Source organism: Pezoporus occidentalis, unplaced genomic scaffold (assembly GCF_034315485.1).
Source record: "Pezoporus occidentalis ecotype Australia unplaced genomic scaffold, CSIRO_AGI_Poc_V1 ctg127, whole genome shotgun sequence".
Lineage (NCBI taxonomy): Eukaryota > Metazoa > Chordata > Aves > Psittaciformes > Psittacidae > Pezoporus > Pezoporus occidentalis.
The window spans coordinates 378,081-403,878 of NW_026913071.1; the positions used below are offsets into that span (position 1 = coordinate 378,081).

The 25,798-nt window shown below is 43.1% G+C and overlaps 2 protein-coding genes and 1 long non-coding RNA gene across 11 annotated transcripts; 1 reads left to right on the forward strand and 2 right to left on the reverse strand.

The window, feature by feature from the left end:
* Window positions 1-3,068: 3,068 nt before the first annotated feature.
* Window positions 3,069-7,159, reverse strand: LOC134158165 (uncharacterized). Its single transcript, XR_009962621.1, has 2 exons — window positions 7,037-7,159; window positions 3,069-5,594 (listed from the first exon to the last, which is right to left on the reverse strand). It is a non-coding gene; the product is annotated as an uncharacterized LOC134158165 (long non-coding RNA).
* PDCD4 (programmed cell death 4) lies at window positions 4,409-24,508 on the forward strand. Of its 8 annotated transcripts, none has more exons than XM_062607835.1 (14): window positions 4,409-4,518; window positions 8,547-8,699; window positions 9,859-9,956; window positions 13,798-14,094; window positions 14,593-14,687; window positions 16,401-16,514; window positions 16,752-16,973; window positions 17,244-17,341; window positions 18,847-18,961; window positions 19,814-19,921; window positions 20,982-21,092; window positions 22,052-22,191; window positions 23,766-23,872; window positions 24,204-24,508. In XM_062607835.1, the coding sequence occupies exons 3-13, from the start codon at window positions 9,917-9,919 to the stop codon at window positions 23,824-23,826; spliced, it is 1,401 nt and encodes a 466-aa protein (XP_062463819.1). In that variant the 5' UTR covers window positions 4,409-4,518; window positions 8,547-8,699; window positions 9,859-9,916; the 3' UTR covers window positions 23,827-23,872; window positions 24,204-24,508. The 8 variants fall into 8 exon arrangements, with proteins under 8 accessions (XP_062463819.1, XP_062463820.1, XP_062463813.1 ...); XM_062607836.1 differs by having other exon boundaries at window positions 23,766-23,828; XM_062607829.1 differs by having other exon boundaries at window positions 23,766-24,508.
* BBIP1 (BBSome interacting protein 1) lies at window positions 22,345-25,629 on the reverse strand. Of its 2 annotated transcripts, none has more exons than XM_062607837.1 (3): window positions 25,471-25,629; window positions 25,179-25,392; window positions 22,345-22,536 (listed from the first exon to the last, which is right to left on the reverse strand). In XM_062607837.1, exons 1-2 carry the CDS (start codon window positions 25,514-25,516, stop codon window positions 25,229-25,231), a joined length of 210 nt encoding a protein of 69 aa, XP_062463821.1. In that variant the 5' UTR covers window positions 25,517-25,629; the 3' UTR covers window positions 22,345-22,536; window positions 25,179-25,228. The 2 variants fall into 2 exon arrangements, with proteins under 2 accessions (XP_062463821.1, XP_062463822.1); XM_062607838.1 differs by lacking the exon at window positions 22,345-22,536 and adding an exon at window positions 22,565-22,728.
* Window positions 25,630-25,798: the final 169 nt, after the last annotated feature.

Here is a 25,798-nt window from a genome sequence, read left to right on the forward strand (position 1 = left end):
AAGGAGGTAAGTGACTTGCCTTAGGTCATGCAGTAAGTCGGCGTCAGATGGGAACTTGGCCCCGAAGTGCTGACTTTGTGGCTCATGCCCCAACGTGAGGACACACCTCACCCTCTCCTGTGCCAGCAACTTGAGGGTGCAGAGGTGGGGGAGCGCTCGGCCCACCAGGAGGGTGAGCACCACTGTTCCTAAGCACTGGAAGCAGCACCACCGTTCCTAAGCCTCGCTCCTTCCCTTGGGAGCCTCATGCACACTGCCAAAGGGCTGTTGTGGGATCTGTTGTGCCTGAGGTTGTAGTCCAGCTTGTCACAGCACAGAGTGGGCAAGTCCATGGCAGACAGCGACCTGGAGGGCAAGGTGTGGTGTGGTGTGGTGTGCCCCTGGGCTGAATACCATCACCACAGCCCCCATCTCCACCATGCTCCATCCAGCCCTCTGGCATACGCACATGGGAGACTACAAGGACTTTCCTTGTCAGGGAACATCTCTAGAGTCACTGCAACCTTGATACCCCAGAACACGCTATGCAAGAACTGGTGATGGCCACAGGTGGTTGTGCTTTTATCAGCAGTGCAGTCACATTAGCCAAGCCCTGGCTACAGGGAAGGTGCAGCAGCACTGATTGCCCTCCAGACCAGGTGGTCCAAGCCTGCCAAGGAGCCTAGATATATGTGCAGACACTCACCACGAGATCAGAAATACATTCCTCTGTACTGTTACGCTCTGTGGCTGGCTCAGGCAGCTGATGCAAAACCTTTGTCCCTTGCAGCAAAAGAGCTGAGAATGTCAAGCCCTTGCACACCAACACTCCGACTTCAGCACAGTGCTGGGTCTCTGGGGCAGTCAGTAGGGATGAAAGCAGAAGGGGGGCTGAAGAGGAAGAGTTAGAGGAGACAACCAGAGGAAAAAGCAGATGTGAAACAGGGTGAAGAGAGGCAGTCACATCTCTAGACCTCATTGGCCTTGGCTGAGTCTCCTGGCCCTGCTGCAGTAAAACACCTTTGGGTGTTTTACACTAAAGGTGACTTGAACAGTTCTATTTTTAAGGTTAAAAAAAAAAAAAATTATTTCTAAAAAGACCAACTAAACCACTTCTGCCTTTCCAATGTGTTGCTGATTTTTATCCTAGAAATATCAGGAAAATCCACTTTGGTCAAGTTTTTTTCTAGGAGAATTGAGATGCTTCAGGTTTCTAACGATAAACAGTACCCTGCTTAAAATGTGATATGTCTGCGATCAAGGCAGGCTTAACTGATACAGCTTCAGACTTCCAAATGGTGTATTTAAATATATAACAGGAACTAATCCATATAGCCAGCTTTCCTTAGGAGCTCTGGGATTTACATGTCTAAACTTCACTGCAATGAGATTCTAGGACTGGGGATAAAACTCTAATTAATTAAGCAGAACTTCACTGGGGATAAAACCCAGGCAAGGGGAAAAACCTGAAGACAGAGGCTGCAGCTTAATATCATTTCAACCTCAGAAATGATACTAAGAATGAGCAGTCATCACAAGGAATCATTTCAAAAAGCAAAATATCCCACTGGGTGTAAAAGGTAAGTCTCAAAATTGAGTTGGGGTTTTGTCTTCTAAAGGATATTAATAAAAATGGGAAAATGTTTTTCCTGGCTGTATATGGCTGAAAAAAACACAGAGGAAAAAGAGAGATTGTATGGGATAGAGGTTAATGTGTATTAGGTATGTGCAAAACCCAAACTCATGCTTTGCCTCAACTTTCACTGAGGATGTTAATCATGTGGCTGCAGATGAGAAGTATAATGGGATGGGGGTATGAAAATATTCACGGCCAGGATAGAAGCAAATCTCAGGGCTCCTTCCTGCACTTAAGGCAGAGGAACGGGCTGATCCGCATGCCAGAGCTCTGGAAGAACTGGCCTGATGTCTTTAACAGGTCCCTCAGTCAGGGACAGAAGCACAGTGAACCTGTACAGAAGTGAACTGATTGGGACAAGAACAGGCATGAAGGTTTCAGCTTAATAGTATATGGAAAGCTTCAGAAAAAATGGTGAAGCAAAGGCTAGCAAAAGAGAGGGAGGTAAATGGCATGAGATTAAATGGGTTTATCAAACCCATTTATCTTTCTTGGGTAAGGCAAGCTGCAAGCCATTTGCTTAGTGAAGGAAATGGGGTGGATCTCTCCTATCTAGACTTGAATTGCACATTTCATATGGTGCCATGTGGAAAAGTCTTAAGAAAAGGGAGAAGTGATTTAGCACAAGGCTTAAACCCCATAAAGATCTGCTGTGAGAGCAGCAGACGGCTGTCAGGCTGGAGGGCACTTACCAGGGACGTATTAAACATCACTCGTGGAGATCTAGTAAAGTGCTTTTGTAAATGAGCTTGGCACTTATGTTAGTGGGGAACTGGTGAAATTGCTGATGACAGAAAATATGAAGCAACCTCAAGACAAAGGAAGCTTGAGATATTATACAGAGAAAAGTAGTCAGCAGCAGAAAGTGGTGGTCATAGGCACAAATGACTGAACCCTTTTCTACAAGCTAGTTGACAACTCACACTTCGACCACCAAATAACTGACTTGCCAACACAGTGGAAACATGAAGCAAGAAATGTAGTCCTGGGACACAGCAGGAGAGGTGCAGCCCAGGCTGCAGCAAAGGCTGGGGTGTGCTTCAGGAAAAGCTATCTATCTCGCTTCATTTTGCAAAGAGAATGCTGAGAGAGGGAGTATTTCTCTGCATTAATACTCCCAGGAAAAGAGAGGGAAGAGCTGATAGTGTGGAAGGCCAGTGCTGATACAGAATAAATGATCAAAAAGAGACATCAGAAACTCTGGATAGGTCATTACTAAGCTTCTGCCAGTGGTTCTGGAATAGCCTCCCCATTGCAGGCATGCATGCAAAAATATTAAATCACTTTGAGGACGGAACTTGGTAAGTAAGTTTACAAAAAGGATTATATCCCACAGTGCCTGTGATGATAGGAGATTGGTAGCACAGAAGTTTCTGCCAGTCCTATACACAAAGGTAACTATTCTGTAGCCCTGTCAATATAAATATGGAGCATGTGATTATACACACACAAAAAGCAGGCACATGATTTATTAATCACAAGACCTCAGCTTGTCAAATAATAATTACAAGGCAATAACACACCTTGCTTTAATAAACGGTTCCCTAGGATTTTCTCCCACAGTGAACCAGTAAAAAAGGACAATTATTCTGAGGTAAAGGCGGTATTTCATGTTTCTGGTTGTTAGCTCTTAAATGAACTCACTGTCTGGATCTCTTAAATCAAGCACTCCCATTTTTCTGCACATTTCACAAGTTCAGCCCTTTCCAGTAAAGCTTCTTTTCAGATGCGTGGTTGCCTTTTGTTAAGGCAAGAATGAACAGATGACAACTGCAGCACAGAGGAGACATGCCTGGAACAGTTTTACAGAGCAAACCCAATTCTAACACTTCTGCCAGAAGGGTGTACTCAGAAATGTGAAGAGGGAAGGCTTTTTGTGCAATGTGAGGGGCAAGTCCTGGAAAGCCACAACAAAGACAGGCAAGCTGCGGTTTGGGAAAGTGCTATCCAAAGCCATCACAGTGGGTGACACTTCAGTCTCCATGTTCAGGCAACCGTATGGTGACCCCCTTCCACCCCTCCAAAGGGTTCCCAGTCTTGACAGGCACTGCACACACAGGTCTGCAGCACAGTCTTGTTCCCAGCTCATGGATGGAGCTGCAGGAGGATGTTCAAAAGCAACTCTAATTACTGAGCATTAAAAAACAGCAAAGGCATGATTTACTATCCTTTCAACCTGGGGCTGACGCTGCCTCCTGAAGAATGGGATTGCTGTGCTTGCAGTTCATTTTATGAAGGCACCTTTGCAGAAGATGCAAAAATAAAAGTAGGCTGAAGGAAGAGAAAGCAGAAGGCCAAGAGACAGGCAACTGAACAGAGCAGATTGATTTAACAGATACGATATATTTTTTGCCGTGTGCATTATGTGTGGCAATTTATATTCCAAGTGGCACAGTAACAGACTCGACTGTAATCAAACAGCACTGCTGAGGTGTCAGGAGCACAGATGCTGCCTATCGAAAATATTTAAAACAGAAAGTAAAACTTTGAGAAACCCACAGCCAGGGGAGCGCAATGAGAATGATCTGTGATGTTTCTAACCTAACACCATTTCTCTCTGCTCTTCTCTGCTCTCTTCGGTGCCGGAGGTCAGGGACCTGTGTGAGTCATGGCAGCTGCAGCTCAGATAAACCTTGATGAAAAGCAAAGGCCAGCAGCAAACTGTCCAGGGCAGCCTGGAGACACCCTGTGTCTATTGTGAACTAGAGATTGGATAGGGGGAAGGGCTGCTCCACGTGTTTTGGGGAACTTCAGCCAATGGATTCCTCCCCTGGGTGTTACAAGAGGGCTTGGCCAGCATGTGAGAAAGGGAGGGGAGAGTTTGAAAACAACCCAGCAGGCTCTAAGGAAGGAAGGCAGCTAGAAAGTGACCTGCTCGCCTCGGTGCAAGCATTCTGCTCCAGGTGACTGGCGGCGTTAAGGGTGGGAGCTGCTGGCGGGTCCCCCTTGGCACAGGTTGGAGCGGAGGAGGTCCTGGGTGCAGGTAAACCCGGGATGCAGGTGCTGCGGAGAGGATGCTGAGCTGCACAGCCCGCATGGGTTGTCTCAAGCTGCAAATTGGCCAGAAATGGTCAAAAGAGGGTGGTTTCTTTTTCTATGTGAGGAGAAAATCTGCTCTTTTGTTTTTATGAGGATTTTGGTGGTATGTTTGCTATTAATATGGCTGGGGTAGGGAGGCTGGGAGAGAGGAAGCAGGGCTCTACAGCTCAGAGATCAGCATATGATCAGCTGTCTTTATAATATTGCAGGTGGTTTTGAGGTTAGAAAGGCAAAAAGAGGTGATATCTTTGAGCAGACTGGTTGATAACAATGGAAAAATACAAAAAATCTGTCATGCACATCAGACCCTTTTCAGGTCACAGTGTATTACAGATCAGATAATATGCACAGTCAAATCTAGACTAGATTTTCAGTGATTAATAACCCAGCTGCTAATAAAGAAATTCAGCAGAAGAAAGGAAAACCACATCATTTTCTTATCTGGAAGTATGCTGGATGGTTCAGGGGTTTTAATCTTCTTTTGATCACTGACCCAGCTTTTGGGCCTCTTGGAAGTGATCCAGTCCTAAATTTTACCAGAAAATCCTCTAGCAGTTTTCCAGGGTGCTTTAAAATGTATAACTGGCATGATGCACTGATTTGGTATTTTGTGGCATCTTCTCTGGTGCAGGTTCTGGTTAGTTTTGTTTCAGTTTCTCTGCCACCTATTTCCCCTTCACTGAAAAACATTTGTAAAGCCCTTTTTCTGGCTTGCAAGGGAAGCTGGATCCCATGATCTGTTTGCTTGGTACATGCAATGGAGGTGCATAGAACAAATGAGATATTACTTTTTGATTGATGGGGAAACAACATCTTTTGAGGCTGCCTCTAGGTTGCATATGAAAGAAGTCCTGTGTGAGCATGCTGAAGTGTCCTGACTTGAAAATGTCTGCAACTTAGTGTCTTCATGAACAAGAAAGGTTTTCTTTCTGTCTTTTGCCTGATGGGGAAAGTAATTATCATTAAAAATACAGCAATTGTGCTACACATTCTTTTAACAGATCACTGTTGGTTTAATTCTGAAACCAAGTTTTGACAACTTATGGAGAACTGGGCCAGTAAATTAAATCAGAGGCTCTTATACAAGGAAAGTTCGGCTCTTATTTCAGTCAAAAGTACACTGATTTGGAGTAAATTGTACTGGAAAAATATGTAAAAGTACTATAAAATTCAAGCCATCATCTATTGACTGAGGAGGATTCTCTTGTTGGCAGTTGAAATACTCTGCAGTGCAAAAGTACTAAAGCAAAAGGGATCTGTATTTGCTTTGCTCATATCACTGGACTGCTTTTGCTTGGGCTCTCCAGAGTGAAAAATTACAGAGAGAAACAAAGGGTTAGCTGAGTTTTTAGGAGAAACTGTGAATGGAGGCAAAATACATGAGAGACTCTTGTCTCTAATTAGGTGTCTGGCCTCAGGCAGTTCATATAGAATAAACAGGGTCAATGTAAACTAAACTAAGGCAGAAAGTTTGGAAGGTTGTAGGTGGGTATGGCTGGTTTAGCTGAATCTGCACTGGGTTTGAGTTCCAGCAGTGTGTAAGGTGGCTGCAGCCCATTATTTGGATCGCCGGGCAGCAGGTATCCTGTTTGCCAACTGTGGGCCAGTTGCAGTGTTTCCCAGTCCTCCTGCCCAAATGACACCCAATGAAGAGAATACAGGGGGGTCTTGTGTGAAGAGAGAGTAAAAGATCCCCATGTTAGCAACACAAAGAAGAGGTAGCACATTATTCCTATGATGGTTTTGGTGCAGAAAATAGATTTCTTCTTAACGGAGGAGGACACGATGTTGAGGAGGCAAGCAGAGCTGTCAGGGTTTCCTCAGGTCTGTCACTGCAAACACCCAGACATCCCCTCACAGTTCTCCCACATCCTGGCGTTCATCGTGTCAGATCTGGCCTAAAGCCGGTCAAGGGCGTTGCTAACTGACACTGCTGATCCTCCTGAAGGTTAAGAAGTCAGGATATGATGACCAGGCACACTTTTGTGGGCGGACGGGGGTAATGTTGTACAGGGCAATGTTAGGTGCGGGTCCGGTGCGTGCGGGACAGCCCCAGAGACAATTCCTCACCCATCTACGCAGCGTAAAGCAGCTTCATTTCAACCAGCAGGTACCAAGGGGCCACAGGGCCGGAGGAGGAAGGAGCCAAGCTTCGCCGCTTGTCTCATGCTCCCTCCCGCACCAAGGGGCAGCATCCCCCCGGTGAACGAGGCACAACTGCCACTCTCCTCACAGGCCGCGGCCCCCTGCTCCCCTCCCTGCACGAATGGCTCCTTCCGGCTCCCCCCCTCTCCCCCCCCCCCGACACGCCCGCGATGGTTTCGCCCTCTCTCCCCTCACTCCTTTTCCTGAGGGCTGACCGCCCTCCCGTCCCCCTCCCACCGCCATCCCCGCCTGCCGATTGGCTGCGGCGGCAGGCGGGAACCAGCCAATCGGCGGCGGCGCTGGCGGCCGTGTCGCTGGGGGGGGGAGGAAGAAAACAACAACAAGCAGGCAAGGGTGTGCGCGCGGCCGCGGAGGGGGGCGGGGCCGTGCCGTGCCGCGGGAGCGAGGACCGCCGGTAACGGCCTCAGCGGGCGGCCTCTGAGGGGACGCGGCCCGGCCCGGCCCTGCGTCCTCCTCCTCTTCCCTGCGGGGTGCGTGGCGGGGGTGGCCAGGTCGTGGGTGCCGCCGTTGAGGGGGCCGCTCCTCTTCACTGACCCCCGCCCCGCGCTCTTCGGCCGTGGCAGCCGCTCATCGAGCCCCCGCGTCGGTGTCAGTGTTGCTGCGGGCGCGTTCCGTGAGGTGCGGGTGCTTTCAGGCAGCAGCCGGGCGTGGTGGGCGCGCGTCGGGCCTGTGCTGCCCTGCGGGTGTTCAGCGGTAGGGCCCTGTGCTCCCTTCGGCCTTGGCTCTCAGTCACGCCCTCTCTTAAGGGCCGGAGTTGCTCCGCCATCGATTTCTTCCAGCGGCACGGGTTTTGTACGGGTAGCTCAGTCTTACCTGGTTATACTTGCTGTGGCCTCAGAACAGCCCGTGTTTGCAGGTCTCTAAAGCGTTGGTGATGGGAGGAGGGTTGCTTAATGTTGAGGAGATGAGAAAAATGGTGTAGGCTGTGTGAAAGTTCCTCAGGGGTGTTTTGTATGGGTGTATGGTCTTGATAAGTTTTGGAAGCTTTCTTCTGCAGTGTGTTTTGTTCTTAAATATTAATTTGCTGCTGTTTACCTGCTGTGGTAGAATTGCTTAGTATGTGCAGTGGTGGTGAGCACAGCTGAGTATATTTTATTAGTGCTTTTCAGAGATTCAGGAAATAACCCTAGTCTCCTGAACTGTTTTAGAAGTGCTGTTTGTATCAGTGCTTAATCGTAGTCTCTTGCAGCATTCTTATGTTGTAGGCACTTGAATTCTGTCCATTTTGTTCCTGTGTTATTTCTTTTGACATGAAATTTTGGGGCTATTTATTCTGATGTTTTTAATGCATGTTTTCAAATTGTGTTCTGTAGTTGATTGGTGGTTCAGGGTTGTAACTGTCATAACTATGAAAAATATGAAGTGATGGTGGTTTTGCTATAGTAATAAATAGCATCCTGAAGCCCCAGCAGACCTGTTGGCTTGAGTTAATGAGAGGCTCCGTTGCTAAATTGAGAGTGTCTCTCCTGATCAGTATGACAAAATGAATTGTAAAGCCCAGTTATTCCATCATCCTCGTCACAAACGAAACAGGGTGCTGAGTGTCAAAAAGACAGCATATGAAAGTTGTGGTGTTACTTACTACGTTGCCATAGGCTGAGAATTTCAACTGGGATCTTATATGGAAGAAGTATTTCTCCACTTTAAATTTAGGTCTTGATTGCAAATGATGAAATCATGATTGTTATTTAATACAGGTTTTTGTCCTTTGTCTTCTTTTTCAAAGAGGTGGACAACTGATGGAACATTCCACTACAAAGAATAAAACTGTTCTTACAAGGTAGTTTGCTCAGATTAGACTGAGATCCATACAGGAAAACAAAATCTCTCAACCAACGGTGACTGGGACCACTTGAGAACTCCTGAATGATCGGTTGAGGTAACTCAGGAAAATGTTTATTAAAAAGTAGTGTTGTGGTGCAAGGGAGGACTTGTTATTACACAAAGCTGTTAACTGTTTGGGTTGCTGTTATGAAATACACGGTCGTGACAGCTTGGTACTGTGCCCTAGATGAGGTTTTTTATTGCCAACGGTCTGTGATGAATCATTTGCAGTTAATGGGTCTGTGGTAGGCAAGTGGCCATACCAGAGGAAAACAAGGGAAGAGGAGGGGAAGGGAGCACTGTTACTTGGTGTCACAAATGGTAAACTGTCTTCAGGTCAGCAAAGGGCAAAAAAGGGGGAGAAAAAAGGGAGCAAAAAAGAGCCACTGCATTCCTACAGGGCAGACAAATGCCTGTAATATTCACAGGACTACAAAGTGATCTGTGAAAGTCTTGCAGGTGAGAAAGTGTATGGGGAATTCTGGGGCTGCTTAATTTTTTGTGTACATGAAAGAAAGATGGATGATGCCATCTCTTCATAATGACATGGGGTAGTTTGTAGATTAGTAGCTGCTAGGAGGAGGGAGAGAGTGACAGAAGTGTTGAACTTTATCCCTTGCAGATTGAATGGTGGTTGTGAGGAGTGTTTGAAGGGTGTTGCAGAAGCAAGATGTGAAAGTTTGGCAGCTGTATGTACACATACAGTAAAGTTTAAAGACTGTGTCCTTGAGGGAGGAATGTTTGTGTTCTAAGGGCTGGTATGAACTTGATAAATTTGTGCCATTTTATCAGTATAGTTCATGTGAAGAACATTTCTGTTGTGGATGTAATTGTAACACTGATACTGTATGCTCATATAGATTATCACTTTGCAGAATAGAACAGTCTAAGTTGATAGAGATGGCTTTTATCAACGAAAAAAAGCTGCATACAGAGGGCTTTTCTCCTGGTGGCTCCTTTATAAGCAACAGAACTGACAGCTGCTAGGACATCTAGGCTTAGATAGGTGTGTTTGAGGGTAGTTCTGTCTCATGTTGCACCATTTGCCTTACTAGGAAATTTTTAATGGTTGCTAATAGTTAATTGTAACTTACAATCCAAAACCAGGTTGGTTTGTTGTTTTTTTTTATTTTGTGAATGAAGCCTTTGCAGCTTTTTACTATAATATGTGGTCTAGTGCTTTTCTTCCCCTAAGCTTCTCTGTTTCTCTTTAGGCCTTGGAAGAAAAGCATTGAAGACTTTACATTTCACAGTCAGTTCTGTTAAGCAGCTATGGAACTAGAAAAGGACTACATTACTACCACCCCCACAGGTAAGTAATATTTTCAGATTTTTTTTACTTAAAATTGCTGACCTGAAGAGTTCTCTGTAGAAAGAATTTATTACCTCTTAATGTTTTAACAGTGCTTGTTAAAAAATCTTCACCAGAAATTTGCAGAATTCGGTTATATACCAGAGTATCCTGCTTGATTACATTGATTTCAAAAACTGCTAAAATCATGAAGTTAACATTTCTTAATAAATAATAGTGACTATGGACTCCTTATCATCTGACTTCATGTAGTCCTAGCGTGAAGAAAAGAATAAACTCAAAAGTAAGACGTGTAGGTACATTTGAAAGGTACAAATTCTGCTTTTACGTAGCTATTAAGTTTAAAGTTAGAGAAAATAAATGATGAGAGGCTTGAACTGGAAGTGGGCTGCCATGGGAAAATGTACTGAGTATGTGTTAAAAGATTGAACTGAAATTGACTAGCTCGTGCATACTGCAGATGCCTTTTATGATGTTTAGTCAAGTTAATAGAGTTTCATGTGCTTTTCTGTGTCTTCCAAGGGTTGTGATGATCTGCACTGACCTTCTTGTACCTAAGAGGTTTTGTAGCTTTTAAAGGCTTTTTTTTTTTTTTTTGGGGGGGGGAACCATATATATGTTAAAATGGTATGTAATGCAGTTGAAGAGGCCACATGCTCCATCTGACCTCTTATTTTGAACCTTAATTAGCTTAATGTAGAAGATCTATTGCTTTTCAGCATTATAGAGTTATAGTTGGATTGTAGTTGGGGAAACTGCTAGATATCTAAACTGACCTAATTTGGTCAAATGAAATCAGTGTGTAGGTAGGTACTTGCTGGATGCTTTGTTAGTTAGGTGACACCAGAAGAGCATGGGTTTTAAGTATGCCTGCGAGGTATCAGGGTAATAAGAGAAATTTGGGTAATTTTTGATAGATAGTAAGCAAAGTCTTCATAGGACTCTGTTATTGCTTATGTATGTGTATATGAAGGAGAAAGAAGATCTGCATCATTTTTAATGTACTTTTTATGCTACCACATCTGTTTAACCTATTCTTTCTCAGCCCAGTGAGGTTACTAATGGTGGAGGGCCAGTTGTTTATATTACTATGAAGAAAGAGGTTGCAGCTGGAAGCAATAGTGTTATATTAAAAACTAGTTTAGTAATGCAGTGAGAAATACGAAGTCTTAGGGGCTGGATGTTTCCTGTGTAGGATTTCCTTTAGTCTTTGAACCTGAGGTCAGGATTGTGTAAGGAGGTTGGACTGTAGCCTCCCCTTGTAAGGGTCACCACATTCAGGACTGGCTTGTGTTAATGGCTGGCCATTTTGTTTAGAAACTGGGAAGTAAGTGCTCACTGAGAAGTGTAGTTCCTGGAGGGCCAGATGGCAGGTCTAAACTGGAAAAAATCATGGGAGAGTGGACATGAAGAAGAACTTAAATTCATTTTTCTGAGTGTGTTGATGGCATCTCCCCAGGGAATGAGAGGAAGGAAACCTGTTTGGCTTTGCCTTTTTTTTTTTCACCCTCTCTGCTAGCTTTATGGAAATCTCTCATTGTTTTATTAGAATGTTAGACAAACTGAGAAAGCCTGTTGTGGCGAATCTTTTCCTGGACGTGGTACATGCTTTTCTTTTTTAGCTTGCTACAAGCGTAAAAGGAATGCTTTTGTGGGAGTAATGAGTGGAAAAATGAAGCTTAAACTGGAATGGCTGCATTATTGTTCAGCTATAGCATTCACATCTGTGAACACTAATATCTAAATGTTGCTTCTTTGATCAGGAAGGAGGCAGTTGCATCAAAATTTCTTCATTTTGTACTGTACTATCCCCTTTGATATAGGTACATACTTTGAGGTTGGAAATGTTTTATTAGTGCACTTTGCTTTCAAAACAATTCTTCATGAACCTGTTTTGGATGAAAAAACACTTCTGAGAAGTGTTGCCAACTGAACATTGCTAATGAGAATGTATTGGCATGGTGAAGTAATACATTTAGCTAAGTTAAAATACAAATTCAAAATGCTCTTCATATTCTGGGTTTATGACAGTCAGCTTTTCTGTAAAGCAGGCTTGGCACAGCTGGAAAAGCAGCTTTCTCTGTGTGCCTCATCACAGCACTTCCTAGGTTTGGGGCTGTAGTTTGTATTTTGAGGCTCCACTGAATCCTCAAGAAAAGAAGGGCTGTGTAACAGAGCTGAGGCTGTGCCCTTTGTGTGTTTTACAAATTTCAAGAACAGCCAGGGTACTAACTGGGAAGTAAATAGTTCTCCAGGGGTGTTTTTCTATCTTGATGTGTTAAGAAGGGTAAGAAGAGCTTACGAAGACTTTTGCTTATAATGCAGTCAGTAAGACATTCTACTGAATCACATGGCTCAGGTGGGGGACATCCTACCTTTGTGAAACAAAAGACTTTAGATCCAAATTTTAAATGTGCATTAACTTCCTGAAAGAGTGAAATGGTTGCACTTTCCAGTGCTCTGAGACAACTGCAAGTTCCTCAAGTTGTGAGAGAGTGTTTTGTTGGGTATTGAACAGAGCTACTCTATATGAAACAAACCTATTATATGATTGCACTAGGAAGCAAACCATGGCCATTTTAGAAACAATCTTGATAGAAGCTACAGTGAGGGGCAATCCATAGAGAAGGGAGATCACACTCTTTCATAGAATCATAGAATAGTTAGGGTTTGAAAGGACCTTAAGATCATCCAGTTCCAGCTCCCTTGCCACAGGCAGGGCCACCTCCCACTAAACCACGTCACCCAAGGCTCTGTCCAGCCTGGCCTTGAACGCCGCCAGAGATGGAGCATTCACAGCTTCCTTGGGCAACCCATTCCAGTGCCTCACCACCCTCACATTAAAGAACTTCTTCCTTATATCCAGTCTAAACTTCTGTTTAAGTTTGAACCTGTTACCCCTTGTCCTGTCACTACAGTCCCTAATGAAGAGTCCCTCCCCAGCATCCTTATAAGCCCCCTTCAGATACTGGAAGGCTGCTATGAGGTCTCCATGCAGCCTTCTCTTCTCCAGGCTGAACAGCCCCAATTTTCTCAGCCCGTCTTCATACAGGAGGTGCTTCAGTCCCCTGATCATCCTCGTGGCCCTTCTCTGGACTTGTTCTGACAGTTCCATGTCCTTTTTATGTTGAGGACACCAGAACTGTACACAGTTCTCCGAGTGAGGTCTCAGGAGAGCAGAGTAGAGTTTCAAAAGACTTTATTCTCTGAGTCTTTGTTACTGAACTCCCTAGCCTTTGGATTAAACAGCTTTTTTCTTTTATAACTTTAAACACAAAAAAATAAAAATAGTGATGGGTTTGTATTCCTGTAAGTCTAAATTACTGCTTTACCAGCTATTGAACTGTATTTGAAATTCCCTCAGTGGGGAGGATGTTGGTTGATGATTTAGGAGATGAATTTCACGGTATTGACTATAGTCTGTTAACATTACTGACTTCTTACAGAACTTACTGTATTGGCAGTTTTGTTTGTGTCTAAATCAAGCTGAGTGGGTGAAGTGAGAATTAGGTACTTGGAGCTTCTGCCCTGAGGACTTCTGATAGTTTTTGTTTAACAAGGGTGGGGTTTTCTGTGGTTTACCTGTTTATAAATGGTTTCTTCATTTGCTTTCCAACTCTTGACATATGTTCTCTTTAGATTGTGGATGGTTTATGTGGGGGAATAAGGAACTCCTTATGACTGTGATGTGCAGACATACTTCAAAGTTAACATTATTTGCCTTAATGCTGTTGGAAATAAGAGCTCTGTTTAATATTGTAATCCATTTTAAATGTAGCATGTTTTGGTATTCTAACATAATACTGTTTATATCAGATTTTTTCTCTGTCTCCTTTTTAAGAACTTGAGAATCTAAGTGATGCTCCATTTTCCGGTGATGAAGAAAATGGTGGGTCTGAGGAACGAAAGACTGAAATCAATGGAAATTGGATTCCTGCAACTTCAATTACTGAGGCCAAAATAAATGCTAAAGCAAAGAGACGCTTGAGGAAGAATTCTTCCAGAGATTCTGGGAGAGGAGACTCTGTTAGTGACAATGGAGAGACGCTGAAGGTTGGAGCTGCACCAACGAGCCCAAAGGGGAAACTCCTGGACAGGAGATCCCGGTCTGGAAAGGGAAGAGGTCTACCAAAGAAAGGTTGGTGTAGCTTAGCAAAGAGAGTAGCATGATAAAGATTCTGTCCTAAACATAGTATTATTTTTCTACTGGGAATCATTTTCATAACCCACAGTCTCTGTGCAGGTGTTTGGTTCTTTATGTTAGATAGTAGGTGGTGATAGAAGCCAATAATAGGTGACATTTTTATCAGAAAATTTGGCATGTGTATCATCCATTAACTTCTCTCTTCACAAATTTAATATGCAAACTTGAACTGTTGGTGGTTCACAGGGCTATTAATGCAGCCTTAAAGCATGGTTATATTTCAAGGTACAGAGTTCAGCCTTTAGCAGTTCTCGTGCAGTTTTATACTGCTTCTAGTATCATACTGGAAAGTGGTTGCTGAAGTGGGAACATGTGATAAAAGCACACTTTTCAGTGTATATACATCACTCTTAAGTGAGAGAAAGTTGGGTTGAACTCAGAAGTATTCTTTGTAAGCTGGTGGTCCTTGCTTACTGTCACATGTTTTGCCAGGTGGAGCAGGTGGTAAAGGAGTTTGGGGAACACCAGGTCAAGTGTATGATGTGGAAGAAGTAGATATTAAGGATCCTAATTATGATGATGACCAGGTAGGCAAATAATTTCTTTGCAGGGTTGTTTTTTATTTCCTTTATTGATTTCAGTTGCTCACATGTTAATGGCAGTTTGACCTTGTGAGTTATATGCATGTCACCCTTGCTGTACTAGATGCCTGTTTTATGTTCAGGAGTGGATTATGTCTAGTTAAAGACAGCTGGTGTAGAAGTGTCATGGTGTAATAGTCACAAATCTTACCCCCCAAACCCTCTTTTTGTGCCTGGTTAGCCAGCAGCCTTTCCCTAGGTGTTGTTTTCACTTTGGTTCTCAAAGAGGTGTATGTTGCGGTGCCTGTTTGCAATAGAGTACAGCACTACATTAAAAATGTGACACAGAGTGAGTCAAGTCAGGGGTTTAGTAGGGGGAAGTATCGTTTGTAGATTTTTTTTCTCTCCCTTATATTCCCAACCGTCCCAATGTTTTGTATCTACTTGGTATAAACAGTTCAAACTGGTGCAAAGTTGATAGCCTGGATATTTTGTTTACAGGTATTTATTTAGGGTATGTTTTGGAAGATTGTACCTTACAGTGATTATTGGGGGCAGAAGGAGGGGAGGGAAGTAAAGCTCATTGGGCAAAGGGTGCTTTATAACATGAAGTCACAGAGGAAACACTGATTACCAACACAGGTTACTGAAGTATCTAAGGTCAATACAATTGTCAGACCATGAGTAAATTCTCTGTAATGTAAACAGAGCAATGGTGGTGTCCTTTGAGGAGAGGCTGTTTGCTGTAGCCATAGCTGCTGAGAGGGTGGTGTGTGAGAATGTCAGAAACTTCCAGTACTATTTTTTTCCCCTACAGTTCAGTGCTGTACATTAACAGAGATAGCTATGAGAAATGAAGCTGGTGAGTCCTTAAAAGAAAGTTTAATGAAGAATCAGTATTCCATTGAACTTCTGTATGCTCAGCTTTTTTAAGGTTGTGTAAACAGAGACTGATGTGATGGAAGGATAGGCTTTTGGACTTAAGCTATACTTCTTGATCATGGGAAGCTTCTTTCCAATAAGCACTAGTTGGAAAGCTTCTTTGTTCAGATTTCTGTGATCTGTAGTATTGCTGTAAGTGTTACTTCTGTAGTCTGTGAGGAGTAGAGAACTGAATTACAGCAGGGAAATCTGCTCATGCTAGAACTCTGCAGGACCAGGTCGTACAGGAGGCAGTTGCTGTGTGATTCTTTTTTCCCCTTAGGGAATGTCTTTGCTCACAAATATTCTGAAAATGCCTTTTCTCTGAATTGTACATGCTATCGCCTGTCTGGTCACACAGTCACTAGGGAAGAGGGAACACAGGCAGGCTTGCTGTCAGGGACTGGAGTGCCTCTTGCAGGGAAAGGTGCTGACAGCTCAGTCTTGTGCTGGGCTGGGACAGGAGTTTCTGTTGTTCTCCCTTTGGTACGTAAGCACTTGATCTCTGTGTTCATGTGGTGTCAGCAGGATCCTAGGAACAGAGTTTGGAGTGTTTACCATTGTTTAACAGCAAATTCAGCCTTTCAGTTGAGTTCAGCTAACAGTATATTCAGAACATAAGAAGCATGACATTTAGCCATCATCTTCCAGACTCTAATGGTAGAGGCATAATCTGATGTTTTTTGTCAGAATACTGACTACCAAGGCTAATAAAGCATTAAGAATTTAGAAGGTACATTTTGAAGAGACAGTACTGCTTACAAGAGGGCTATGTGCTTTTGTTGTCTTTTAAAATAGGAGAACTGTGTCTATGAAACTGTAGTTTTACCTCTGGATGAAAGAGCATTTGAAAAAACTTTGACACCAATCATACAGGAGTATTTTGAACATGGAGATACTAATGAAGTTTCGGTATGTGCAGTGCCTTTTTCTTTCTTTATCTAGCTGCTAACTGCTTTACTCTGTTAGCTGTAAACGAGTGTATAGAGATGTTGGCAAGAAACGTGCAGTAAGAATACCTCGGTAGTTATATTAATTACATGAGCAGAAGCATATATGTAAATACATAATATACATAGATATTTAGATGCTTGTATTTAGAAGTTTATATAATATATTAATCATCTGTGCTTTTCAAATCTTATTTAGGAGATGCTGAAGGATTTAAATCTTGGTGAAATGAAATACAGTGTGCCAGTGCTGGCTGTCTCCCTGGCATTAGAGGGGAAGGCTAGCCACAGGGAAATGACATCCAAGCTTATCTCCGACCTTTGTGGGACAGTAGTAAGCAAAACTGATGTGGAAAAGTCATTTGATAGATTGCTTAAAGAACTACCTGAATTGGTGTTGGATTCTCCCAGGGCACCACAGGTACATTTATAAAGTTTTATGCTTGTACTCAAAAGCTTTTTCTTCTAAAATCTTGTTAAAATTAATCAAGAGCACTGAAACAGTCTCTAGTTTGAATAATACCTATGGATTTTTGTACTGTTTATAATCCCTTGCTAATTTCTCAGGCTGAGCTTTTACTTTGAGATGGTTTACTTAAATAAAATCTGAAACCCAAGCATGTTATAATTGTCTACTTAGAACTGCTTTGAAATTCAACATCTAATTAAAACTGCTTCTGTTGTGTTGCAGTTGGTGGGCCAGTTTATTGCTAGAGCTGTTGGAGATGGGATTCTAAGCAGTACCTACATAGATGGCTACAAAGGCACTGTGGATTGCATCCAAGCTCGGTAACTTTCTTGCTTTCTATATAGCTACAGTTTTCTATTCCAAATACCAGAGATGCTGATCAGGAATTTAGGACTTCAGGATAAATGAAGTCACTTGCTATGACTTCTTATTTTAAAACTTAAAAAAAGAAACCCACAAAGTCTGCAACAAGAACAACACCAAAATCTAGAGTGACTTTGGTCAGAGGAGAAATACTGAAAGTACCTCAAATATGTGTGAATACGTTTGAGTTCAGTTTGTTAGGCTTGTTGTCCAGCTCATGTTTGAGGGTGGAAAAATAAGAGCTGAAACAAGAAGTGATTATAAAAGGTTTTGTCTGTAGAAGAAGCTTTAATGTGATTAATGAGTAAATATAGCATCAGGACAGCTGCTGTAAATATGTTGTGAAAATACACAAGGGATTAACTGTTTTGCCTTATAAAGGTTTGAAGCACATGCAGTGCTTTCCCAGACATTCTCTGTAATGCTTTATTTATTTTTTCAAGAAGTATAATTGTTTTCCATGTAATTGTTTTCCGTGTCAGGGTGAGAAGCTTAGGGAGCAGTCTCTGGCAAAAAGGAACATTTTAATAACTAGTCATGGTTTATTATTTGGCCCCCCCCCCCCAATAAATGTATGTTTCAAGCTTGATATAAAGTTGTTGAACTCTTTTAGCTTCTGGAAGTGCCATTTGCAATGGCTATGGTTGGTTACTTCTGTAAGGAATGGAAATGCTTAGCTGCCTAACTTGAGGGTTCAAGGGTTGGAAATTGCCAGTTCTACAAGTGTCTCCTGCACTTTGAAGGACCATAGCCTGAATGCTGCCCCCCTTGGGATGCTTTGCTGCCTTTGCTGTTTCTTGGCCGGTCTTTTCTGCTCATTAAATCTTGCTGAATAGTGTTACTGTTACTGGCCAGCTCCCAGTATGGGGATTGGGATAACTGTCCCTTCATTAGCTGGATAGTGCTTAACTGGATCTGAAACTTCTTTTTTTTTCCACCTTTTTCATTCTTTTCTCAACGAACTGGCAGGCTTCCCTAGTTCATGCTGTCTCTTTGCAACTACATACTTGCCTTCTGAAGTACTGTTTTGGCTTAAATTGTCAAGGTTTCATAATTCTTTAGACCCAAAGAGAAAATAGTATTTCAGTAGACAGGCATCTCGAACCTCTTTTGAGACACACATGCCAAGCTGCATTCTTGGAGGAGCCTGGATACAATCCACCTCTGAATAAGAAAATACTAAGTTCTTGTGAGGATGCTTCAGTTTCTATATTGATGATTTAGATGTGTTGCTATCACGGAATTGTTTCCTGACCGCAGCATGGTATAACCAAAAAGGTGACAGAATGTGGGGAGATGGCTTGCTGGCTGCTTGATCCAGATGTTCCTGTGGATTTGCTAACCCTGACTCCTTACCAGGGATCTGGTCACTTTGCCCAAACTGGAATGGCAGTGGAGGAGGTTAGAGATGCCTTTTAATGAAGCTCTGCAATAACTTTTTCAAACTAACTTTGCTTTCTAGAGCTGCACTGGACCGAGCTACTGTGTTGCTGAGCATGACCAAGGGTGGAAAGCGTATAGACAGCGTATGGGGGTCAGGAGGTGGGCAGCAGTCTGTGAAACACCTGGTTAAAGAGGTAACTGCTTCTACAAAACTCTTCTTTCTGGAATTTGCTGTCTGTCTAAGCCTCTCTTGTTTGGAATGAAGACATTAAGCATATCCTGTAGCAAAATGATGTCTTGAGTGTTGGGTTTGGGTTGGTTTTTTTTGTTGTGTTTTTTTTTTTTTTTAAGAATTGTAATTTATTTATATAAAGTAGTTTTTAAAACCTGATGCAGGCTATTAAGTTGATTTTGTAATGTTCATAAGGGTGGGAACACGCTAGTACAATTGCAGGTATACATTTATTTCTGCTTTAAGCAAAACTTTTAAGCACTTGTCTTTTTAAGGGCTTTTAATATAAAATGGTGAAATAATTAGAAGAGCCAGGATGAAACTGGATAAACTTGATAGACTATTATTATTATTTGGCATCATGGATTAAAAGCACAGTAATAAATGAAAAAGAGAGAGGAAGAAACAGGAATGTTTAGAGATCCATGCTATGAAATAGGCAGGTTTAAAGGAAAAGTTTGTGTTACAGTTTCTGGGTTGTGAGCATAACAGATGGTAGGAGGAGGAGTTCAGGGGAAAAGATAAACTTAGTTGCTCCCATATTAACCTTTTATGGTGACATGCATCTTACAAGCACCACAAACATTGCTTTCTATGTCTGTATTAACACTATGGATAGGTATTTTGCTTACACCGTGTTTCAGGTTGTTGATAATGTCTCAATTAACATCGGAATTTAATCACACTTATAAAAACACTAGCAGCAAGTTTCAGGCACTGACCTGCTGCTGGGCTGGTTATAGATTATCAGAACAGTTGACAGCTTTTACATCTAATTAGTGTTTGTTGTTATGTTTGTTTTAAAATCCAATAGATTGATATGCTGCTGAAAGAGTATCTGCTTTCTGGAGATGTATTGGAAGCTGAACGTTGCCTTCAGGAACTGGAAGTACCCCATTTTCACCATGAACTTGTATATGAAGTAAGGAGAAATCAGAGTCTCCTTAATTGTCTGTAATATGAACAGGTTTGGTTTTGTTTGGATTTGGGGATGCAAATATTCTAACTGGAATCTGAAGCTCAGGTTGCTTGTTCTGATGTTATTTGAATAACTAAATAGTTTAATGTAAAGTTAATGGTTTGTGTATGTGTTTGTTGTGCACATTGTGCAACAATTAAGCTGCTGCTGACTCTGGGAACATCCAAAATTATTTGTTGGGTAAATAGTTGAATTCAGATTATTACAGATTCCTAAAAAAAGAAGAGATCAGTTTATTTTCTGCTGAGGAGAAGCAGCAAAACCCCCCATTGTTTTGGTGTCTGTTTCCTTTTATTTTTGGATAACTGGGTATTCACCTGCTCATGTTAAGGTGCAGAGCTGCCTTTTTAGGGTGGGATTGTTCCATCTAGAACATTTGTAAAAGCTCCAAGATATTTCAGAATGAGACCATAAGAGAGAAAGATCTTTGCTATATCTGGGAGATGTTCCCATTTGTACTCTTTTATCTGCCAAATTAGGAGATGGTTGTTTACCAGGAAAACTGAACACCCACAACCTACAATTTTATTTTCTTTTTTTCAGTACATTGACTTGTTTTAGAAAATTCCTTCGCAATAGAAACCCAGAATCTTTTTAGTTGATGGGGGTTGTGCAGATCTGTAAATTTAAAAGTTCTTTAAAATCACAGAGACAAAAAAGAATCATAGATACAAAATTAATTTCATAGAATTAATTGCCATCTGTACTGCAGCAGCCATATGGGTATAGTCATGGATCTCTCAGTGCAGAGCCAGAAAGGCAGTGCTCTTCTTTTTAGTTCTTTCTGGTTTTTCATGCCTTTTATCTTTATCCGAATCACTTTTCATCAGTTTTTCTTTTCAAATAATAATACACTGAAATTGTGTGTGTGTGGAACAGCTGGGCTTGTCTCCCCAGAAAACATAGCAACATACTCACTACTTTTTGCACCTTGTATGCTGTACACGACATGTACGTGAACCACTCTTTTCTTTTTAGTTAACAGTTGTATTGTTTGTTTTAGGCCATTGTAATGGTTTTGGAGTCAACTGGGGAAAAGACATTTAAAATGATACTGGATTTGCTGAAATCTCTCTGGAAATCTTCTGTCATTACTGTGGACCAAATGAAAAGAGTAAGTATAGCGTTTAGGGAATTTTGGGTAAGGTCTTCCAAAATTTTGTATCGCTTTTACCTTCTTTAAAGTACGGTTTGTGGTTGACTGCCACTTTTAACTTCTCCATGGTTGTTCTGTATACCACAGAAATAATCTGTCATTGATACATGTACAATACTTGCCCTGTACTGGAAAAATTAGAACTGAATTCCAAGCAGCAGTTCTCTGTAGAACTGTGAGGTACAGAATCTTGGAATCTTCAGTCAAAGATTTTTCAAGTGTTTTTATGCAATTAAATGGTTATAACAAGTAATTTTACATGCCATAGTATTTTGTAGTAAAATGCTTAAATACAATTTTCCCTTTTATCCAGCAGTTCTTCATAATTACAGTAGTTCAGTGAGGACCCACTTAATTACGTCAGAAGTGTGTGTGTGTGTGTGTGTGTGTGTATATATACACACACACACACTTGGAATTCTAGGTATGAATACAGGACAGCAGTCCTGTCCCAGAGCAAACCAGGTACCACGCAGGCTTGTGTGAGAATTTACCCAGCCACACTGCTGGGGGAAGTGATAAAATCAGCTCTGGTTGTCACCAGTGTTTCCCTCACTGCATAAACTGTGGTGGTGGAAATTTGTGGCCACATTGTCTTTATTTACATGGAAGAAAAGTGAAGTCTTCTTCCTTATATTACTACTCATGCAACAGTGGCCGGGCCAGGCTAGCATACCCATTCTGTACTGTCTTGGATTTCTGACTTGTAAAGACAATAAAAGTTCAGCTGGTGGTTTTATGTACATAGGTGGCTGTGCAGTATCATGGTATTCCACTGACTTGCAGCTGCTCTGATTTAGGCTTCTTGAAACTGTCCATGGACCTATACTGAAAAATAAATCCTGAGAGTGCCAAAGGGTATTTGTGTAATCAAATCCTGGAAGAACCAGGTGATTATCTGAATTCTTACATTGCAGGGCTATGAACGAGTTTACTGTGAAATCCCAGATATCAACCTGGATGTGCCACACTCCTATTCTGTGCTTGAGCGGTTTGTAGAGGAATGCTTTCAGGCTGGAATAATCCCCAAACCACTAAGAGACCTCTGTCCTTCAAGGTACTTGTTTTACTGTAGATGGGTGAAAGCACTGCTTTTTGTCCCCACTGCAGGTAACAGAAAGCAGGATTTTATGATCAAAGTATTACAGATTGATACTGGAAACTATGGCAGACAGAGACCCAGAGGGCTGGACTGGTAAAAAGTTTATTAAGATGTTATGGGATAAGTAGTTGAAGAAAATAAGCCTCCAATGAGTCTGTTGCAGGCCTGTGTGCTCTCCAGGGAATGAAGGCCTGCTTCTTCTCTGTTCTGCTGATCTGCTTGGTAGGGATCAGTGCAGTACTGAGATGGAAGCTTCAGGTGTCACAACGATCCATGTTGTTGACAGTGAAAAACTGTGAGCTATAGTGGGGAAAGGAAATAATTAAAAATTGGTTTAAACTCACCAAACGGCATGAATAGTTTTAAGACAAGACCATTAATAATGTTTATGTCAAAGGTATAGAACGCTTAATCTGGAAAAAGCTGTACAATCTGATGCCTTCCTGTCTCTCCTGTGGTTTGCACAGTGCTTCTGGGTTGTTGTTTTCTTATCTGTAGTATAAATAATGCTGTTTGAAGTGTAACTGATCAGTATTCTGTTCCCTCCTTACTGGTCACATAGCCCTTCTGAGTTTCATTTCATGTGGGGAATACATGCAAATTTTAAAATACGACGTTAAATCTATTACTCAAAACTTTATGCATCAGGAATACTATTTATTAGATATTTTCCTATTTGGATGTTTTGTTGGGCTTGTTAAACTATCCTGACAGTTTGAGGTAACTTCAGATTTTGAAATGTTGGTGTCTTTACCCAAACCAGCCTGTTTGTGGACTTCAGGCTGAAAATTGAGTTTATGAGTATTTTGGTACTGAATGTTTTGCAGGTTTGGGTTGTGGGAGGGTTGAAAGCACTGCAACAAAAGCTTCATTGTATTTCAGTTACCAGTAATACACTGGGGCGGGATGACATTTCTTGCTTATGTACTTCAGTTTGGGGTAGAAACAACATTCCCAGACTTTCAAACTTGGCATCTTTTGCAAGTGTCAACATTCAAAGCTGAGCAAAGTAGAAAGTACTTGACAATAGAAATTTTTGACAAGCTTCTCGCAAATAAACCTGGCTGCAAGATTCAGATGGATTTTAAGTAATTTATCGGTGATTAGGAATGTTAGGTAATACTGCTGGATGAGCAAGTCTTCCATTTGATGGCCTTCATCAGGGACTGTAGTGATAGGATAAGGGGAACTGAGTTCAAACTGAAACAGGGGAAGTTCAGGTTAGATATAAGGAAGAAGTTCTTTACTGTGAGGGTGGTGAGGCACTGGAATGGGTTGCTCAAGGAAGCTGTGAATGCTCCATCCCTGGCAGTGTTTAAGGCCAGGTTGGATAGAGCCTTGGGTGACATGGTCTAGTGTGAGGCATCCCTGCCCATAGCAGGTGGGTTGGAACTGGATGATCTTAAGGTCCTTTCCAATCCAAACCATTCTGTTATTCTATGACCAAGAGAAGATTCTTAGATAATTGTGATAAGAACAAAGCAGCGATACTACTGTGAACTAAAATCATACTTTCTCTTTTCTTGCAGGGGCAGAAAGCGTTTTGTGAGTGAAGGAGACGGAGGTCGTCTTAAGCTGGAGAGCTACTGAATGTGAGAACCAGCTCCTGAAGCCTTAAATGTTGAAAGGGAAATAGGTATCTATATATATATATATGCAAACACGCATGCTTTTCTGGTGTGTGTATGTATATATGTATACACATATATAATGTACCAAATTTAAGAGTTGCTTAGCACAGTTCATATTTTTTTAAAAGCACATGTTTTGGGTACAATCTTTTTCTTTTCCTCAATAGTTTTATAAATTTCAGAAAGAAAAGAATTTCTTTCTTTGGGCATCTGGTAGAACAACTGGCCACTGCTGTGGTGGTGCCTTCCAATAAGCTATCGTTTCAAGTGCCATATGTGTATGACCTAATCATTCCACATCTGCATCCATGTCTGACTGCAGCTCGCTCTTTCAAGGACAGTGTTGTCACCATAAAATCACTGTTTATACAAAGCTTTATAGAAGGGTCAAGTTAAGCTGCTGTGATCCCATTTCCATTGCTGCTGAAGAAATACTGTGCTTTGGGAGAAAAAAAAAAGCTGTTTCTTTGTTTTAAAGAGCCCAAGAAAATGGAGTTGGGTCATAAGAGAATGCATCTGTTCCAGGGGAGAACACTGGTTGGTTTTAGCCCCTGTGTACCAAACTTGTCTTTTTTTTTTTTTTCTATGTAACTGGAAAAGTGAAAAGTTCTGGTAAAACATATTAAAAATATTTTTTGTGATGCTGTTTTTCCTGCCTCCTTTGATTTTCAAAACGGAACAAGTGTAACTGTACATTCTGAAGTGTGTGCAAGTGAGCTGTGCATCTAACTGTGCCCTTTTCTATGACAATGACAACCTGCAGCAGAGCACCAACTAATTCAACTCATGGAAAGTATTTACCAAGTATGTTGTTGAGAAAAGTGGCTGGGGAGGAGAAGTCAGGCTGGTGCAGCAGAGATGCTCTGGTGTGTGTGTATTGCCAACGTGCCTCTGCCCAGCCTCTGCTCAAGAACAAGACCGAGCCAAGGAAGACTTTACATCGGCAGCGCAGAGCCCCTCCTGCTCCCGTACATGTTTTCACGTTGGTGCCACGACTCCGGGTGCTCAGCAACACCGGGACCTGCCGTGGCAGGGCCGGAGAGACGAGTGCCGCCGCTCCCGAGCCAGCCCAGTAAGCCATTACCGGAGCCATGGGGTGGTGTAACGGCCCTCCCTCCCCACCTTATCCGCCCGGGCGTAGCGCTGCGCCTGCCGGGGCTATGATGCCCGTCGGAGCTGGCGAGCCCAGAAAGCGGTAAGTGAAGCTTCCACAGGAGGAACGCCGGGGCACGGGTCGCCGCCTCCCCGCTCCAGCAGCACCCCTCACTCTGGGCCAGCCTTTAATCCGCGAGCTCCGTTACAAGCGCGTACCTCCGAGTCACGGACACCTCAGGGCACCGGCCCCCTCCCTGGGGCCTGGGCTACGGCTGGGGCTGAGGCTGCGGTGCCTGCTCAGCCTGCCGCGCCGCTGCCTCCAGCGCTGCCCGCTGCAGCGCCTCCAGCTTCTCCAGCGACACCGACTTGAGCGGCAGCACCTTGGGCTTGCACAGCACCATGGAGGCCGTGTCCTCCACCGACAGCTGCCCTGCGAGGGGAGAGAAGGGCTGGGGGTGAGCGCCGGGGCCGGGCCGGCTGCGGGGACCCTCCCGGCCGCTGCACGTACCTTGCTTGGGCAGCACCTCTTGGAACGCAGCCTTCACCTCCGGCATGGCGGCTCCCTCTGCGCACGCGCGCTGCTGTGGCAGGCAGAACTACAGCTCCCGGCATGCATTGCGCGGCGACCCCGTGGTCAGACTGCCTACGGGGCCCCAGCGCATGCTGGGAGCTGTAGTCTTGGGGCGGGTGCTGGCCGCCACCGCCGCACCACCCGCCGTAGGGACGGGCGGGCAGCGGGACGCGGAGCGCGGCTGACCCGGGGCGGGGGCGCGGGCGCGGGGCGGCCGGGCCGGGGCCCCTCGGTGGAGCGGCGTGCTGCAACCTGCGCGGGCCTG

Coding starts and splice junctions, on each gene's coding strand:
- PDCD4 (XM_062607829.1), top strand. CDS start 9,917: ATGGAACTAGAAAAGGACTACATTACTACCACCCCCACAG. Junction 14,688..16,400: donor CTAATTATGATGATGACCAG/GTAGGCAAATAA, acceptor CTTTTAAAATAG/GAGAACTGTGTCTATGAAAC. Junction 22,192..23,765: donor AGAGACCTCTGTCCTTCAAG/GTACTTGTTTTA, acceptor CTTTTCTTGCAG/GGGCAGAAAGCGTTTTGTGA.
- BBIP1 (XM_062607837.1), bottom strand. CDS start 25,516: ATGCCGGAGGTGAAGGCTGCGTTCCAAGAGGTGCTGCCCAAGCAAG. Junction 25,393..25,470: donor AGAGGTGCTGCCCAAGCAAG/GTACGTGCAGCG, acceptor CTCCCCTCGCAG/GGCAGCTGTCGGTGGAGGAC.